Source organism: Polistes fuscatus, unplaced genomic scaffold (genome assembly GCF_010416935.1).
Source record: "Polistes fuscatus isolate 324 unplaced genomic scaffold, CU_Pfus_HIC Scaffold17, whole genome shotgun sequence".
NCBI lineage: Eukaryota > Metazoa > Arthropoda > Insecta > Hymenoptera > Vespidae > Polistes > Polistes fuscatus.
Window position 1 is genome coordinate 331,641 of NW_025113075.1, and position 16,012 is coordinate 347,652.

General features: G+C 31.5%; 3 protein-coding genes across 5 annotated transcripts; 2 read left to right on the top strand and 1 right to left on the bottom strand.

The window, feature by feature from the left end:
* Positions 1-2,490: 2,490 nt before the first annotated feature.
* LOC122515122 (mediator of RNA polymerase II transcription subunit 18) lies at positions 2,491-3,879 on the top strand. Its single transcript, XM_043632332.1, has 3 exons — positions 2,491-2,635; positions 2,986-3,191; positions 3,273-3,879. Exons 1-3 carry the CDS (start codon positions 2,615-2,617, stop codon positions 3,724-3,726), a joined length of 681 nt encoding a protein of 226 aa, XP_043488267.1. The 5' UTR covers positions 2,491-2,614; the 3' UTR covers positions 3,727-3,879.
* Positions 3,880-4,279: 400 nt separating this feature from the next.
* Positions 4,280-11,899, top strand: LOC122515227 (RNA-binding protein 1-like). 3 transcript variants are annotated; one of them, XM_043632490.1, is made up of 7 exons: positions 4,280-4,584; positions 5,475-5,691; positions 5,773-5,865; positions 6,493-6,540; positions 6,674-6,721; positions 9,870-9,956; positions 11,089-11,899. In XM_043632490.1, exons 2-7 carry the CDS (start codon positions 5,483-5,485, stop codon positions 11,090-11,092), a joined length of 489 nt encoding a protein of 162 aa, XP_043488425.1. In that variant the 5' UTR covers positions 4,280-4,584; positions 5,475-5,482; the 3' UTR covers positions 11,093-11,899. The 3 variants fall into 3 exon arrangements, with proteins under 3 accessions (XP_043488425.1, XP_043488426.1, XP_043488428.1); XM_043632491.1 differs by lacking the exon at positions 6,674-6,721 and having other exon boundaries at positions 4,282-4,584; XM_043632493.1 differs by lacking the exons at positions 6,493-6,540; positions 6,674-6,721 and having other exon boundaries at positions 4,288-4,584.
* LOC122515222 (SET and MYND domain-containing protein 4-like) lies at positions 11,827-15,958 on the bottom strand. Its single transcript, XM_043632486.1, has 7 exons — positions 15,417-15,958; positions 14,725-15,262; positions 14,278-14,600; positions 13,960-14,168; positions 13,742-13,875; positions 13,463-13,672; positions 11,827-12,238 (listed from the first exon to the last, which is right to left on the bottom strand). The coding sequence occupies exons 1-7, from the start codon at positions 15,721-15,723 to the stop codon at positions 11,917-11,919; spliced, it is 2,043 nt and encodes a 680-aa protein (XP_043488421.1). The 5' UTR covers positions 15,724-15,958; the 3' UTR covers positions 11,827-11,916.
* Positions 15,959-16,012: the final 54 nt, after the last annotated feature.

The window sequence follows — 16,012 nt, forward strand, 5'->3', positions numbered from 1 at the left end:
GTGATGCAAGAGTAACCTGGTACATCGACATTTTCTGGACACTGTTTATGGTTACTGTACTTAAGTTGGAACATTGAAATTTATTACCCTACGAAAGAGAAATGAAGAAAGAAGGAAACAAGAGTGTGGAGTACTTATTCACGCGGGATTATACATAAAAAGATGGTTCTTTTTTTTCTGTTTTTTTTTGTTTTTCAAACACGCGACCTAAATACGAAGCCATGCTCTTTTTTACATCGTGCTTCGACCATTGCTATTCTTGAAAGAAAGAATTTATTGCAACAACGAATTTTCAACGCCCGGGATATATGACCGATGATCGATGTTACATACCATATTTATTTATTTTACTACCTTTTACAAAGTTTACCAAAAATGATGATAAAGCGCGATCGAAACGATTCTAACGGAACAACGCACTTCGAATTTTCTACTCCTAAAGTCAAACAAATAACAAATTTAAAAAAAAAAACGAAAGAGAACAAACCAATTTTATAAATGTCCTATAGATAAATATTTAAATTGTCGGATAACCGATTCGACAGCTAAATTTCAATCTTGTTTGATTTCCTTAAAACCAGCCATATCCGAAAGCCTGCAAACGTGTTTTTTTTTCTAACCGAAATGGAGAAACAAAAAAATAGATAAAATAGCAACTTCATTTTAGGTTCTAATACATTCGTCCCGTTTTCTCCATTCATTTTACAAAATGAAAAAAATGGAATGAATATATGTTACAACCCGATACTTACAAGATTTACAATGTAAAAGTATAAAAGTGCATAGTAGTAGTACGCATAGTAAATGCACACAGGGTACCACATCTGATTTCAAAAAGTTACCAAATGCACGAATTCAAATTCCATTTGCATTTGAAATGTACGTATACAATAGCAATGGCGTAATCAGAAAAAATAAGCATACAATAAAGAATTGTATCTATGATACGCGACATGAATCTTCCAAAGCCGTTGATAAACAAATGCAAACTACGACAAAGGCAATTTTCGTTGGGGTCTAACAAATTAAAGTCGGTTTCACGCGAAATTACGCATATAATAGGTACTGAATATACATATACACTAATGGAAGAGTTCGCACGAAGATTCTCCCGAGATAACTCTAGGAATATACTGATTTTATATATCCTGGGAACCTCAACCACTGGCGATATTTTTCGTATAAAGTCGACGAACGAAATGTTGAAACAAATTACTATATTTACATAGTAACTACGGCATCGCTCAGCTTGATTAACAAAAGAAGGTAATATTGAATTGGTCGGAAAGTTCCTACCGATTTAAACAAATAATAATATTTTTACGTAAAGATTTCTTAATGATTAAATTATAATTTTTCTTAAAAATATATTGTACATATATATATACTTAAACTTTAACATTTCACTTAAATATGAATGACTATGTTGACGATTATTTAATTCAAACAGTGAATAAGTAAGCCACTCGAGTGAGCCACTATAGTGGCTCATCGACCTGGAAAAAATAATCGCAAAAGCCACTTTAGTGGCAGGCCGGCTAAGGGCGATATCGGTAATTGCAGTGCTCTACCTTTATCTTGTCGACCGTCGGTAAGTGCCACTGTCGATAACTGCCACCGTCGGTAAGTGCCACCGTCGGTAACTGCCACCGTCGGTAATTTATAAACATCGACCGTTTTTAATGAGAGTTTGTACTTTAATAATATTGACCGTCAGGAACCTAAATACAAAATATTACCGACGTAGAGTACAAAAATTTTCAAGTCTACTTTTACCGACGGTGGCAGTTACCGACGGTGGCAGTTACCGACAGTGGCAGTTACCGACGGTCGACAAGATAAAGGTAGAGCACTGCAATTACCGATATCGCCCTTAGCCGGCCTGCCACTAAAGTGGCTTTTGCGATTATTTTTTCTAGGTCGATGGGCCACTATAGTGGCTCACTCGAGTAGCTTACTTGCTCACCGTTTTAATTAAATAATTGTCTGCATAGTCATTCATATTTAAGTGAAATGTTAAAGTTTAAGTATATACGATATATTTTTTTCTCTTTTTTATTTTTACATACATTTATCTAATATCCAACCTCTTACTTAGAACAATATCATTATGTTAGACTTACGATAAAAATTAAACGAGAGAAGAGCATGTTAGTCGCGCGGATGATGCCTAAAAAATGCCTTACACCCTAACAGGACAGTACGTAACAGAGTTGAGTTGAGTTAACGAAATTATATGCAGTCATGTAGGATTTCTTGTTGAACAGAACGTTTCTTTTCGTTGGACTAATACGTTTCAAGTTCGGTATGGTAAGTAAATGATTTATTTCATTCAAAATCAGTAGTAATTCTTCAATTTGTATCCTTCTTATTCGATAAGACCACGATTAAATGGACAATTGCATTTTTAAAATGTCCCGCCAATTACTGTATTTACGATTATAGCGCTTTAGTCGCGCGGAGAATAAAATAACAAATTTACTTAAACCTTCTTCCAATTTAGTCTTTCAGCAGTATTTGAGCAATAATATTATGAGGTTATGATAAAGAAGAAATTTTTTAAGTATCCATATTTAATCGTCAAAATTCAAAGACATTCAATTAGATCTTCGTAATGGCATCTGACGGCCAAAAAGTATTAAAGCAAAAATAATTATACAGACTGTCCTAAAAGTCGCTCTGCCGTGAAAAGAAAAACAAAACAAAACAAAACAAGACATTGAAATTATTTTATTATTAAAATTGAAATATTTTGTTTTTCCACTTGAAAAGATATGAATTTTGGTGTAAAATATTATTTCAAAAAGTGTGGGCCATTCCAAATACCTACTAAAAATTAATTGTTTTTTTTTCAGTCCGGATAAGTTACTTTTAGGACAATCTATGCATATTTATTTATTTATTGAACTCACATTTGAAAAAGTGTTTTCAATGCTTTATATATATATATATATCATATTACAATATAAAATTTATTATTTCAAGATGACGGCACCAGTAAGCACAGCGATGGACAGATTAAGTGCTGCATTAAATTCAAATATAATACCAAATCAAGAGTACTTACTCCAAGGCTCGGTAATGGACAGCGTTGTTGAAGTGTTGCTTCATAGATTAAGAGGATTATGTGATAACGTTGATAGTGGACCTGAAACATTCAACGACCATGAGATGTGCTTTAGCATTAGAAGGTATTTAATAAAAGTCATCAAGAGAAACTGTGATGAATAATAAATAAATTTAAGTTTATATATAAATATTTTGTTTCGCAGAGGACCTGCTCCAGAACAGCCATTATTATTACGAGTCAGGAGAGCTTTGGATTATCAAGATATGCCTTGGCAATTAAGATACATAGGTCAACCTGAATTGGGTGACAAATCACGTCCTACAATTGTTCGCAGCAGTATAGATATTGCTACAAGCAATACAGTCGTTGAATTTTTAACCGAATTAGGTTGTAGACTGGATTTTGAATACATTGCTCGAGGTTACATGTTCCGCAAAGGTAGACTGAAAGTCACGGTATCAAAGATCTTCAAAATGGGTCAACAAGGAAAAATACCTGAAAGCGTTGAAGCTATATCCCAAAGTTATTTAGTAGAATTAAGCGTTCTTGCGCCAAGCGGTCAAGATGCAATAGCAGAAGATATGAGAATATTTGCAGAGCAACTTAAACCTTTGGTTCAACTTGAAAAAATTGATTACAAAAGACTTGTTCATTAATGCATGCTTCTATATGATATAAAGAAAATATCAATGTCATATTTTTTATTATAATTAATTTAATAACATACAATAAGAGTAAATAATTTACATTTATGTATATATACGCGTCTGTAAAAATAAATTTTTGTCTGATTTACAATTTAGATGTTACTCGAAATAATTTTATTACAAGATTGATATCATTTAACAGACGACGACAGTCCAAATTTATTGATTAAATTTTTCATATATTACGATCAGAGAGTAATTCAAATCATATTAAAAATATTAAATAGGGCCGACGTCACTAATCGACGTTAATAGACAAAAAATTAACTTTTGACGATTGGTAACACATTGCAGGGAAGTTAGCGTCAAGCACAACAGGAAAAGATCGATCTTCAACCCAGAAAGATTTAACTACTTCCTAATTATTTCCTAAAAAAAACTAGTAAATAAAACTAGTATGCTATATAAAAAACTAGTAAATAAAACTAGTATGCTATATAAAAAACTAGTAAATAAAACTAGTATGCTGTATAAAAAATATGCTATATGAAACAGTAGTCACTAGAGTAATTCCTGTATTCTTGGCGTCCTTGTGCGAAAATATTTTTATTACATATTTAAATTAATTAATTGTGCAATAAATATTAAATAATAATAAATTTTCTTATAATTTTTAATTTGACTTAAAATCAAAAGTATTACGTATATATGCATGTATGTATAACCCTTGTCGCCATTTTGAGTATTGAAGAAGAAGCAAAGAAGAGACCGCCATTTGATGCTATAGACCTTCCGGTTTACTATTGTCTCAAGCTGCGTCGGAAATAACGGTTAGTCTGCTCTACGGGTGTTTTCGGGTATTGCGAAGTAAGTAAAAATAAGATTTTGCAGAAGAAAATAATGTAAAGTATATAGCATAAAGTGAAATAGAAATGATTGGATGACGGAAGTACAGATTTGACTTACTAAAGTCGGAGTAGTGACAAAGCAATGTTGGCGTCAGTTCACCTCGTTATAATCGTTTTTAATATTTTAATGTAGAAATTATAGTTATTATCGTACGCGTTAATATATAAAGGTGTTTTATTTTTATATTTTTCAAGTGAGTGAATTTTGAAGATATACTTTCATACAGGTGTTGCAAAAATAATTCGATTTCTATTGAATTGTTAATTGTAACGTAGCCATGTTGCAATGGACGTAGCCATGTTGCAATGGCTTCATATATTAATATAACATGGCGACATTCTGACTACTTTTTATTATATTTATTAATTTTTGCGATATTCGAAAAGTCCATTAAGTATTGTACGATACGCGAAGAACTTGATATGATGAAAATTATTATTAATATTACTATATAGAATATATTTATATAGTGCATGCTTAGTAGTTTAATCATAACTGGTCGATATATTTCTCCAAAAATACATTAAACGAATGCTTTTATACGTGATTAGTCAAATTTTCTGTCACAGTTAACTTTAATCAAACGTAACGTATTATTGAAGCTATAATTTATTATTTCTGCTTGAATGCATGTCTGTTTTCCTTTCTTTAAACCATTCTCCTTGAATTTTTAATTTATGAAAACCAATTTTTCCTTCTCTATTTTATTCTTTAGCCCTTTCTGCTATTTGGCCTTCGTGCCATGATTTCTTTGCTTACAATCTATTTTTTTTTATACACTTCTGTCACTCATTTGTTTACTTTCATGTCCCTAACATTACATAATTTTTGATTTAACTTGATTACAGTATAAGCCATGTCACGTTATCGAGAATGGGCAATCTCTTGTAAGGTCTATATTGGCAATTTGGGGAGTAGTGCTAGCAAACACGAAATCGAGAGTGCATTTAGCAAATATGGTCCATTGAGGAATGTATGGGTTGCGAGAAATCCACCAGGCTTTGCTTTTGTCGAGTTTGAGGATCCAAGGGATGCAGAGGATGCTGTTAGAGGATTGGATGGAACGTAAGCATTTTTTTTATGGATATTTCATTAACCCTTTGAGTGCTATGAATGCATTAAATGAATGTGATATTTTACTTTTAGACGGTGCTGTGGTACAAAAGTAAAGGTAGAGATGTCTACTGGGAGAAGAAGACATAGTGGTGGTGGTCGCAGGCCAGGTCCAAGATACTCCAGGTAAGAGATCTTCGGATGTTAAATATCTGCATTTTACAGCCACTTTAAAGCTGCAGCAGATGGCTATGTATCTCACCAAGTAGGTATTATGGTGAACTGTCTAAGTAACGATATCGATAAAAAGGTCTACGGGTTTAAATGACCTTTCCTTATGCACAGCCAACGAACCATAAACTTGTGTAATTTTTTTTTTTTATATGTATATCGTGTCTCAATATAGGAATGCAAGATAGAACAAGTATATTCATATTACATTCGTTCGATATCACTGCTCTTCTGGCTAGTGCCTTCATTTTAAATATACTGGTATTATCTGATTTGAAATATCTAGTAATTTAAAATGAAAATTTTAATAACCTTTTTTTATTACATTCTATTGCATTTCTATTACATAAAAACAAAAAACAACAACAAGAAAGAAATAAAGAAACTTTGACGTTAGCTGAAGAGCACAATAGTTGCATGAATATCTCCAGATAAGGGAGATGCTCGAGGAAATAATAGTCACGAGGTGTAGTGTTTTATTAAGTATTGCTTAGAACCCACATTTGTTCTATTTTATTGTCCTTGTGAATATGCTTAGTGAACAGGACTTACGTACCATATATCTTTTTGACAAATTTATAGGTCCAGATCTCGCAGTCCTCGTAGGAAATCTCTGGGTCGTTATCCAAGGTAAGATTTTTTTAGCCTCATTGCTCACAGTTTTCAGGTGCAAGTAGTGAAAGAGAAAAAAAAGTGATACAGGGTGATCGTCGACATTATCAACAGAAGATACACATACAACAGCTTTTTTAATTTTTTTTAGGTCTTTGTCAAGAAGTCCAAGAAGATCACCCATTAATAAATATTCCAGGTAATCGTCTTTTTATACAATTTATAAAGTTTTTAGAGCCCCAGCTAGGAGAGATGGAACAATATGAATTGGCAAGTATGTATTTACAAGTATCGCTTGTATCGTGATAATTGCTATCGTGCACGCAGTATCACAACAGATCATATCTGACGTATAGTATTATGTACAACACCATTTTGCAAAGCTGGTATTGCACAATCGTCTATATCGACGGTTGAGTAATACTTTTCGATCAGCACGAGTTGGAGAGGGCAGGACTTAAGTGCTCTACTGTAGAGGAACAATGAAGAGGTAGTTTGGAACAAATGAAAAAAGAAAATTCTGATGAAGATCAAGAATTATTAAAGTTGGAGACTGCTCTTCGAACTTTGCCCGGTATAAGAAGAAGCAGGACCGGTGAACTAAAAGTAAATCAGCGGTGTCTGGTGTTAATTTTTTGAATCCAAAGTAAAGACAATTTCAATTTTATTACAATTTTATTATTCTTCTTCTTATTATTATTATTATCGTACTCTACAATCTGGTTTGTCATTGTAAAATTTTTAATAGTTCTTCGATATCCGAAGTCTAATGTTTTATTAACGGAACGGTAAATTGATATCTTTTTTTATTACTATACTTTTTCTATTCGTATTGAAATGAATTTCAATAATTGACCAAAGACTTCTGATTACGAATTAGATCATCATATTAATAAATTGAAACACTATAATACTTCATTTCGTTTTATCGTATACACCTCTTATGCAGTTACTCTGAAGAATGACACGTATATAAAATATATTTTCTAATATATATAATTAAATACATTTTTAATTACTTTAGCTATCTTGCATTTTGCATATCAATAAAATTACAGAAAGAAAAGAAAAAAAAACTAAAGAGAGAGAAAATAACAATAGAAGAATAGAAAAAGAAAGTAACATTATCATTGCATAGACTTGTTAGTTAAAAACAGGAAAGAAAAGAAAGAGAGAGAGTAGAAGAGCCTTTTCGTTGAAACATTGTAGAAAGTGGGCAGACTAGGATAACCAGTAAAAATAAGATTAAATTATCAAATTGGTATCATGTGCTTCTTTCAAATCTAATTAAAAAGGAAACAAATAATGATAATACCTATAGTGGCAAGGAGTATGATAACATCGATGGTTATATTGCTAAAACTGACGTTTGCAGATTCTACCAGCGTCAGCTCCTAGCTCTTCTCGTCTCCCCGCCACTACTACTACTACTACTACACACTACTACTACTACTACTACTACCACTACTACTACTACTACTACTGCTACTGCTACTGCTACTACTACTACTACTGCTATTACTACTACTACTACTACTACTACTACTACTACTACTACTATTACTACTACTAGTACTACTACTACTACAGCCACCGTGAAAAAAAAACAAACAAAAATATTGTTTTGCAATCAAAACTGAACAAATAAATATGCCTGCCTGCCCACTAACTCCCCAACCAGTCACCATCAGTCACCACCAGTCACCGGTAGGAGCCAGGTCGTCAGTCACTTGACAGTCCGATGCTGTCCGTCACTCCGTCTGTTACCCCTTCAAAAAGACTTCTTCGGGCTACCTCAACCTCTAGCGGCTTAGGAGCATCGTGAATCCATCGAACAGCCGACGCGATATGAACGAATACTACTCTTCTGTCAAAATCTCGACGCGTCAGTCCGTCCGTCCGTCCCAACTTCTACTACTACTGCTACTACTACTACTACTACTACTACTACCTACTACTACTACTACTACTACTACTACTACTACTCGTCCACCATCACGTTAAACTTAGCCGACAACGCGACCGCCACTTCTCTTCGACCAAGCGCAAAGCAAAATGATCACCTACACACCATCCTACCACCACCCAACCCAGTACCATCACCACCACCAACCACCACTACATGTTCACAGTTGTCTGGTATTTCACCGATTTTCAAAGATTTTTTATAATTTTTTTTTTATTAAAATTTTTTTAAAATATTTTTTTAAATTAAACATTTTTTTTGTTTCTAATTATTAAAATTATTATTATTATTATCGTCATATTTACCTTTTTCTTTTTTTCCTTTTTTTTTTGTTTTCCTTTTTTTTTTCTCTCAATCAGCAAATCTTTAGTACGACGTGCAACAGTTGAATCATTGGAGCAACGAGAAATGATTTACTAACATGTTGACTGTGCAGCATCGGTTGTCAATGACCAGAGCTTGCTTTTTTCTATGAGTTCATTATAATCATTAGTGACCAGATCGATTTCAATGTTTAGATTATTAAAATCAATAAAATCTTGAACAATAGTTCCATACAATGTAATCCTTTATTCTCTTGTCGCTCTCTGAGAATATCATGCAAATATAATTTGGCAGTCAATGCGTTAAAATTATTTTTCAATAGTTAATTTTGTTTTTTTAAAAATTTCTAATGGATTATTATTTTATTTGATAAATAGAGCACTTCGGACCAGAGAATTGCAATTTTATTGTATATGTATATATACATGTTAGATGCATCCATCACGTATGTTTGTATGCACGTGCCCGTACTTTTTGTACGCGTGCATGTGTGCATATACACGTACACTAATTTTTCATTCACTTACACGTGTTTTTAATTTTGTGTATTGTTAATGTATATATACATATGATTCATAACAATTACCGTAAAAAAAAATAAAAAAAAAAATTAAAAAGATTATTTAACTACCAGATTAATCCTTATTTTTTCTTGGTTTTTTCTTATTATTGGTGAGATGTCATTTTGTATTGATTCATAATTGTGTCTAACTAGTCTTATCACCCCTTAGGTATATAGGAGTTAGTTCTAATTCTATTACAGTTGGCTTGCGATGATTTTTTGTATATATGTGTTTAATTACGTTACCTTGTCTTAATTTCGTATTCGTTCGTTTGATAATTAATTAACTTTATACTTTGTTTTTAATTTTATATACTTTATTATATATTTACATTTGTTAACATATATTATAAAAATAATGAATAGAATATTATTTATTAAAATTGTAATAATAAGAGAAAGCGAATACGATACTTGGCAAGGATACGTGTTAGAATTAAATTTCTTGTCTAATTTCTTGCCTTTCTGGTATAAAAGTATTTTTTAATTTTGTAGGTCAAGGTCCCGCAGTCCACGTAGAAGATCTTTGACCCGTAGTCGCAGCCGTGACCGCCGTTCTCGCTCGGATTCTCGGGATAGACGGTATTTTTGTGATTATAATTAATTAATAATATTTATTATCAACTATTATATATCATAAACCTAATGCGTTTCCCAATAATTGCATTAACCTTTGTTTATTTTTGTCTAAAATAAATTTTGGACAAAATATTTAAAATAACGACTGAGGCGGCCCTCCGAACGACCCGCGCTTACCTGGCTGCAATTACATCATCATCATGTTGCATTTGCAAAAAAAAAAGTTATTAGGAAATAGTGTCGCTCCAGTATGACCTACGGATTGTTTTTTTTTTTTAACCATCAGGGATTTTATGGTGAGCCAAAGAAAAAAAGATTTATTAGAAAGAAAACGAGAAGAAATCGCAGATAGATCATAGATATCACAGAACTATTCGTGGCTGTGAACTTATTCAATTTATGAACTTAACTAGTATCGAATCGTGACATATTTCACTATAATATAATTAACGGAGATATATATTGTATTGCGCGAAAATACCATTTATTACTCTTTCTTCTGCAGGTTCGAGTCACTTGTCTACGAACACCTTCTTCTCACATCTATCATCCCATATTTCCAAAGAGGTCGCGTTAACCGCCTCTCTGGATTCAACAGCACACGGTTTTTTTCAAACGAGTCACCTATCCATGTACTAACCGTACCCATCGCTGCTTGACAGGAATATCAAATAAAGAATCAATTTGGTACCGATAGTATTTATTTTATTTATTTGTGTTTGATAATATTCATTGAAATTTGTAATCTTTTCATTCAATTATTATTTGTTATGAAATGCATTAGGTTTTTTCATATAATAGATGATCAGAGATTTACCGAAATGAAAGTAAATGCTGCAGCGCAACACGCAAATAATATACTTAGTAATAAACATGCTATGGTTTTAACCGATTTATTACAGGGGAAAAAAAAGTATTTGCAAAAATTAAAATAAATTTTACTAATCTGAAATCACATTAAAATTAATGTCAATTAATAAGATGGATAGTGTTGCAAGTTAGACATTTATTTTTTATTCTCTTGCACAACAACGCTGTAGAGTTAATTAATCGAAACAAAGGTAAAAAAATCATTGGATATTAAAATCTATTTATAAAATATATTAAAATCTGTTTCTATAATATTTAATTACAGTTAAATGCCGAATATGATGGAAACTGGACAACTCTTGAGGACAAGATAAAATTTGACACGTCTTATGTGTTTGCGTTTGTATATTAATGATATAATAAATATATTTATAGTCATATCATAAATAAGCAAAAGTAAACATAAATAAAAAAAAACGCTCAGAAATACATATACAAAAACATATATCATACTCAGAGATACAGGTAAACTTATATGGGATATACATTTACAAACATACTGACAAATTCATACAATAACAATAATCGAGCGTGCTATTCAATTTCGGACGTGTTGGCTTTAATTGCTCTAAAGTGTATAAGTGAAAAAGAAACTGTACCATTCACTTTCATTCTTTGTTAAGGATAACCGTAATAATTAACCTTTTAGCTATGATGAGACTGGCCATGGCATTTGTTAGCCACCCAGTACAGAAATGGCATATAGACAAACAAAATATATACGCCAAGAAGTGTCCAACAAATGTGTCAAACAAATAATATTTTCTGCTATTTGATTAATGCACATATATTTAAAACAATATATGAATAAGTAAAGTTACGATGTGATAGCGACACTTAGTAGCTAAAAGGTTAATAACACAATAATAATAGTAATAATTAATAACAAAAATAATAAAGGAAAAATGGAAAAGTTAATGCTGCATTAAAGAAATTGGAAGAAATTTAGCATTAGAATATTGAATTTTTTGAAAAAAATATAAAAAAAAAAAGAACAAATTTATTTGTGTTCCATTTACTTATTTTGTACGTACATCATGTAATAGTTATAAATAAAAAAATCTATGAGTAGAGTATATTATTATGCAGTATCTCATTTTAAATCCATATTACCTAAAGCGAGCATACATAATCTTGCACCTTGCTGACACAGATGATAATCTCTGATCGGTAAAGACAATGTTTCATCGAGAAGTTTTAATATTTTCAAATAAGTTTCCAGAGCTTCATTGTGCTGTCCATCTTCGAGATAACGCGAAGCAACTTTGAAAAGCATATCTGTATCTTGTAATGCTTTTAAACCCTTCAATATGTTTGTATTTTTCCCACATTTTGGACAATTAATCATAAACTCATCTGTGTTTGTACTGATTGGCAAGACATTGCCGCAAGATTTTCCTGAATCGCATTTAAACCTAGATATTATTTATTTGTTAGTTATTTTATTATTGTTGTTATTATTATTTTATTATTTTATTATTCTTATTATTATTATATTATTATTTATTATTATTATTGTGAAAATAATGAAAGTTTGATAGAATTGGATTATTATTCAATAGAAATCAAAATAAGAGAGCTCCGATAGCAAGAAGAAAAAGAAACAATTACGAGATAGGCGGAAGAGAAAATAAAGAAACTAAAAATAAGGGACATTAGAAAGAGGAATAAGAAATTAGAAGTAAAAGGAAAGATAGAAAAAGAGAATTAAAAGCAAAAAAAGCAACTTTGAAAGCATATCTGTATCTTTAATGCTTTTAAACCCTTCAATATGTTTGTATTTTTCCCACATTTTGGACAATTAATCATAAACTCATCTGTGTTTGTACTGATTGGCAAGACATTGCCGCAAGATTTTCCTGAATCGCATTTAAACCTAGATATTATTTATTTGTTAGTTATTATTATTATTGTTGTTATTATTATTATTATTATTATTATTATTATTATTATTATTATTATTATTATTATTATTATTGTGAAAATAATGAAAGTTTGATAGAATTGGATTATTATTCAATAGAAATCAAAATAAGAGAGCTCACGATAGCAAGAAGAAAAAAGAAACAATTACGAGATAGGCGGAAGAGAAAATAAAGAAACTAAAAATAAGGGACATTAGAAAGAGGAATAAGAAATTAGAAGTAAAAGGAAAGATAGAAAAAGAGAATTAGAAAAGCAAAAAAGATAAAGGTATTTCAAAGCAAGGATAGCCATTCAAAAAGCCAAATTGTAATACCTACATTTGCAATCAAGACGTTTTACTATTAATGAAATTTTTATTTGTTGTATATTTTTTTATACTATTGATTTTAATGTGCGAAATTATTATTTTTAGTATTATAAATTTGACGTTTGTTTTTTCGTTACACTATTTAATTATTAATCGTCTAATATGTTATTGTAAAGGCAAAAATTGGTACTATTGATTTATATTTATATTACTGTTTTCATTGTTTAGTGTATTGTCAAAAATTTAAGTTTTTAAATTAATTATCGAATAAATAAATTAACAGAAATATTGATTGTATACGACTTCAAATTGAAGTATGAAACCAGTAAAAATTGTTAAAAATCTAAGCCATACAATTCGTGATTTGTTTGTTTATACCATAAGATGTAAAAGTTTGATTTGATACCTGAAGATTGTAGGATCTATTTCTTCCAATAAGGGCCAATGGCCGATGCATGCCATGCACTTGCAATCGAACCAATACTGTACTCTCAAATTTCGTTTTCGTACACCTTCGGGCATCGTAGTAAATATAGGACCATAATTTTCAGATATCTCCTCACCTTCCTCAATCGTTCGAATTGCTCTAACAACTATAGTCGTACCAATGAAATATCTGAACAAAAAAGGCAATATTATTGATTGTAATAATAGAAATATAAAATATTAAAAGAATTTGGTATACCTCACGACACCAGGATTACACGAATGATTAAGCAATGCTACTGTAGGATATACACCACCACCAATGAAAAGATTTTTAGCATTTGCGAGTGATTTTTTTTTGGATTTTATTTTTCTGTTACTTAACTCTGAAATCTGATAAGGAAAATGATTAAAAAATTCCAATAGATAGAAATAGAAAGATTGAATACGATTGTTCTATATGTTCAACAATTTTACCTCGTGGGAATTAAATTGTAGCAGCTGCAAATGATGCAAAAGTAGTTCACCTACAAACAATTCAGCGTCCGAGAGCTTTACCTCGAATGAATCAGGTGTTTTATCGTTGTTGGGTAAATACGTTGTTGTTTTTACAAGTCTCAACAACCAAGCAGCGATGTAAGCTCGATGAAATATATCTTCACTTGTACGTTGATCTTCGTGAGTCACTATGAAAATGCATATATATGAAATAAAGTTTCTCTTGCCTGATTTTTTGTTAAACTTTCAGTAAGTATTGCTAATAAAAGAGTTTTGTGTAAAAACCGTAATCTTTACCTAAGTCATGAAAAGTTTCGTAATCATTTCCTTTATATGGTTTTTTTTCGGAAATTTCACGTTTCTCTTTGGTGGACGTTAAACGTTCTCTCATTTCAACGAATTCCTTGAATGGTCTTTGAAGAAGAGTTCTGAGAGCTAAAATGCACGTGATCGAAGCTTGGGATAGCCATAAAATTGGCAACAAATTGCATTCACGAATATGCAATTCAGCATCTTTATCTCTGCAACGAGTACTGCAATAACCCACGCAACTGCAAACGTTACAAGCTGCTGGTATTGGAACGATTATCTTGGAGAAACAGAAGAAACAATGATTCAACCTAAAAATGAAGAATCGATCTTGAATTATTTTACGTACTAAGATGAGTATACAAATTCATTCCATTTATTTTTCCATTTATTAATTTGATCAAGTCATTTTACTTATGATTCTATCCCAATTACCTGTACTCTTCTAATAAAAGAGCGCAATGTGGTCGTTCAATTATAAGAATTTCGCCAGGTAAAATTTTTCTGGTAGCAATAGCGTGTCTTCCTATGTCATTATCATCATCGTTTTTTATTTCCACAAGTTTGCTACAAGCTGGATAAAGAGGATTACGTTTGACTATTTTTGGCATCATTTTCTGTACATTCGTTTCATTTGCGATGGTTTGCCGTGGAACTATCTTAGATTTTTCTTTCAGTTGTTGACCTTTCTCCATTAAGCTCAATATTAGCATGATATCGGTTCCTAATTTGTTTTTTCGATCAGACGAAAGTTTTGCATCGTCCAATAATTGTAACGCGAGTCTAAAACATTCTATCGCTTTTGCGTTATTCTTCAGAGCTAGAAAACATCTTGCTCGCCTTTCTTCCACTTTGTATCGAAGTTCTTTAGGATAATTCAATCGAAGTGCTTCTTCTATATCCTCTAAAGCATGCTCGTATTTTTGCAAATGATAAAGTGCTGCTGAACGATTTGCAAGCATCACTGGAAGATCTAAACACACAATTTTCAAATCATCCAGAATGAATATTACATTATTCGTGACACTTAGGATAAATACATATCTGGAAAATGATACTATTATATATCAGATCAAAAAATACAAATAATATTTCTTTAAAATAGAGCCAACAAAATGCATTTGTACCCTTTTGAGGTGCCACAAGTACAGCTTTCGAATATGCGTCCAAAGCTTCTAGATAATCCTCACTTCCAAAATAATTGTTACCAATATTTTTAAACCTCAAAGCTTTCACACCGTCTTTGATTTCATGATTGTCAACTTCGAAGGACAAATGATGGGCTTCAGGATAACTCAATATAAAAGCAATTCTTTCTGCGTTTGATCGAAGATTGGTAAATTTCTTAAAATCCTGTTGAGATATCGCGTTTCTTACAGCAAATAAATTTGAGGAAAAGTAATCACTGATCTCGTAGTCCAAATTGTACGCCATGTCGAAGAAATAAAACGCGATTTCATATAATTTAATGATTAGAAATGACGACACGTTGTCGGTCGACGACGAATATTACTACTACTGCTACTGACATCGACGATTCTTTACTGCAACCGGTTCAGTTGCCTTACCCAAAAAGTTCTCTCTTACTGTTACACGCTATTTCCGTACCTGCTATTTTTATAACGCTGCAACGTTCCGCGACCGAAACGTTTGCAGAATAGAATAATAATAATTAAACACAAGAACGTAATAGAGGACAAATTACTAATATATAATATACTAA

Bases quoted from the DNA above. Each gene is read 5' to 3' on its own strand.
- LOC122515122 (XM_043632332.1), top strand. From the start codon at position 2,615: ATGGCATCTGACGGCCAAAAA. The intron at 2,636-2,985 runs GTATTAAAGCAA...TATTATTTCAAG, and splicing joins TGGCATCTGACGGCCAAAAA to ATGACGGCACCAGTAAGCAC. The intron at 3,192-3,272 runs GTATTTAATAAA...TTTGTTTCGCAG, and splicing joins ATGTGCTTTAGCATTAGAAG to AGGACCTGCTCCAGAACAGC.
- LOC122515227 (XM_043632490.1), top strand. From the start codon at position 5,483: ATGTCACGTTATCGAGAATGGGCAATCTCTTGTAAGGTCTATATTGGC. The intron at 5,866-6,492 runs GTAAGAGATCTT...ACAAATTTATAG, and splicing joins CCAGGTCCAAGATACTCCAG to GTCCAGATCTCGCAGTCCTC. The intron at 6,722-9,869 runs GTAATCGTCTTT...TTAATTTTGTAG, and splicing joins CCCATTAATAAATATTCCAG to GTCAAGGTCCCGCAGTCCAC.
- LOC122515222 (XM_043632486.1), bottom strand. From the start codon at position 15,723: ATGGCGTACAATTTGGACTACGAGATCAGTGATTACTTTTCCTCAAAT. The intron at 15,263-15,416 runs GTACAAATGCAT...TTGTGTGTTTAG, and splicing joins ACTTGTGGCACCTCAAAAGG to ATCTTCCAGTGATGCTTGCA. The intron at 13,673-13,741 runs GTATACCAAATT...TTTTTTGTTCAG, and splicing joins TGTAATCCTGGTGTCGTGAG to ATATTTCATTGGTACGACTA.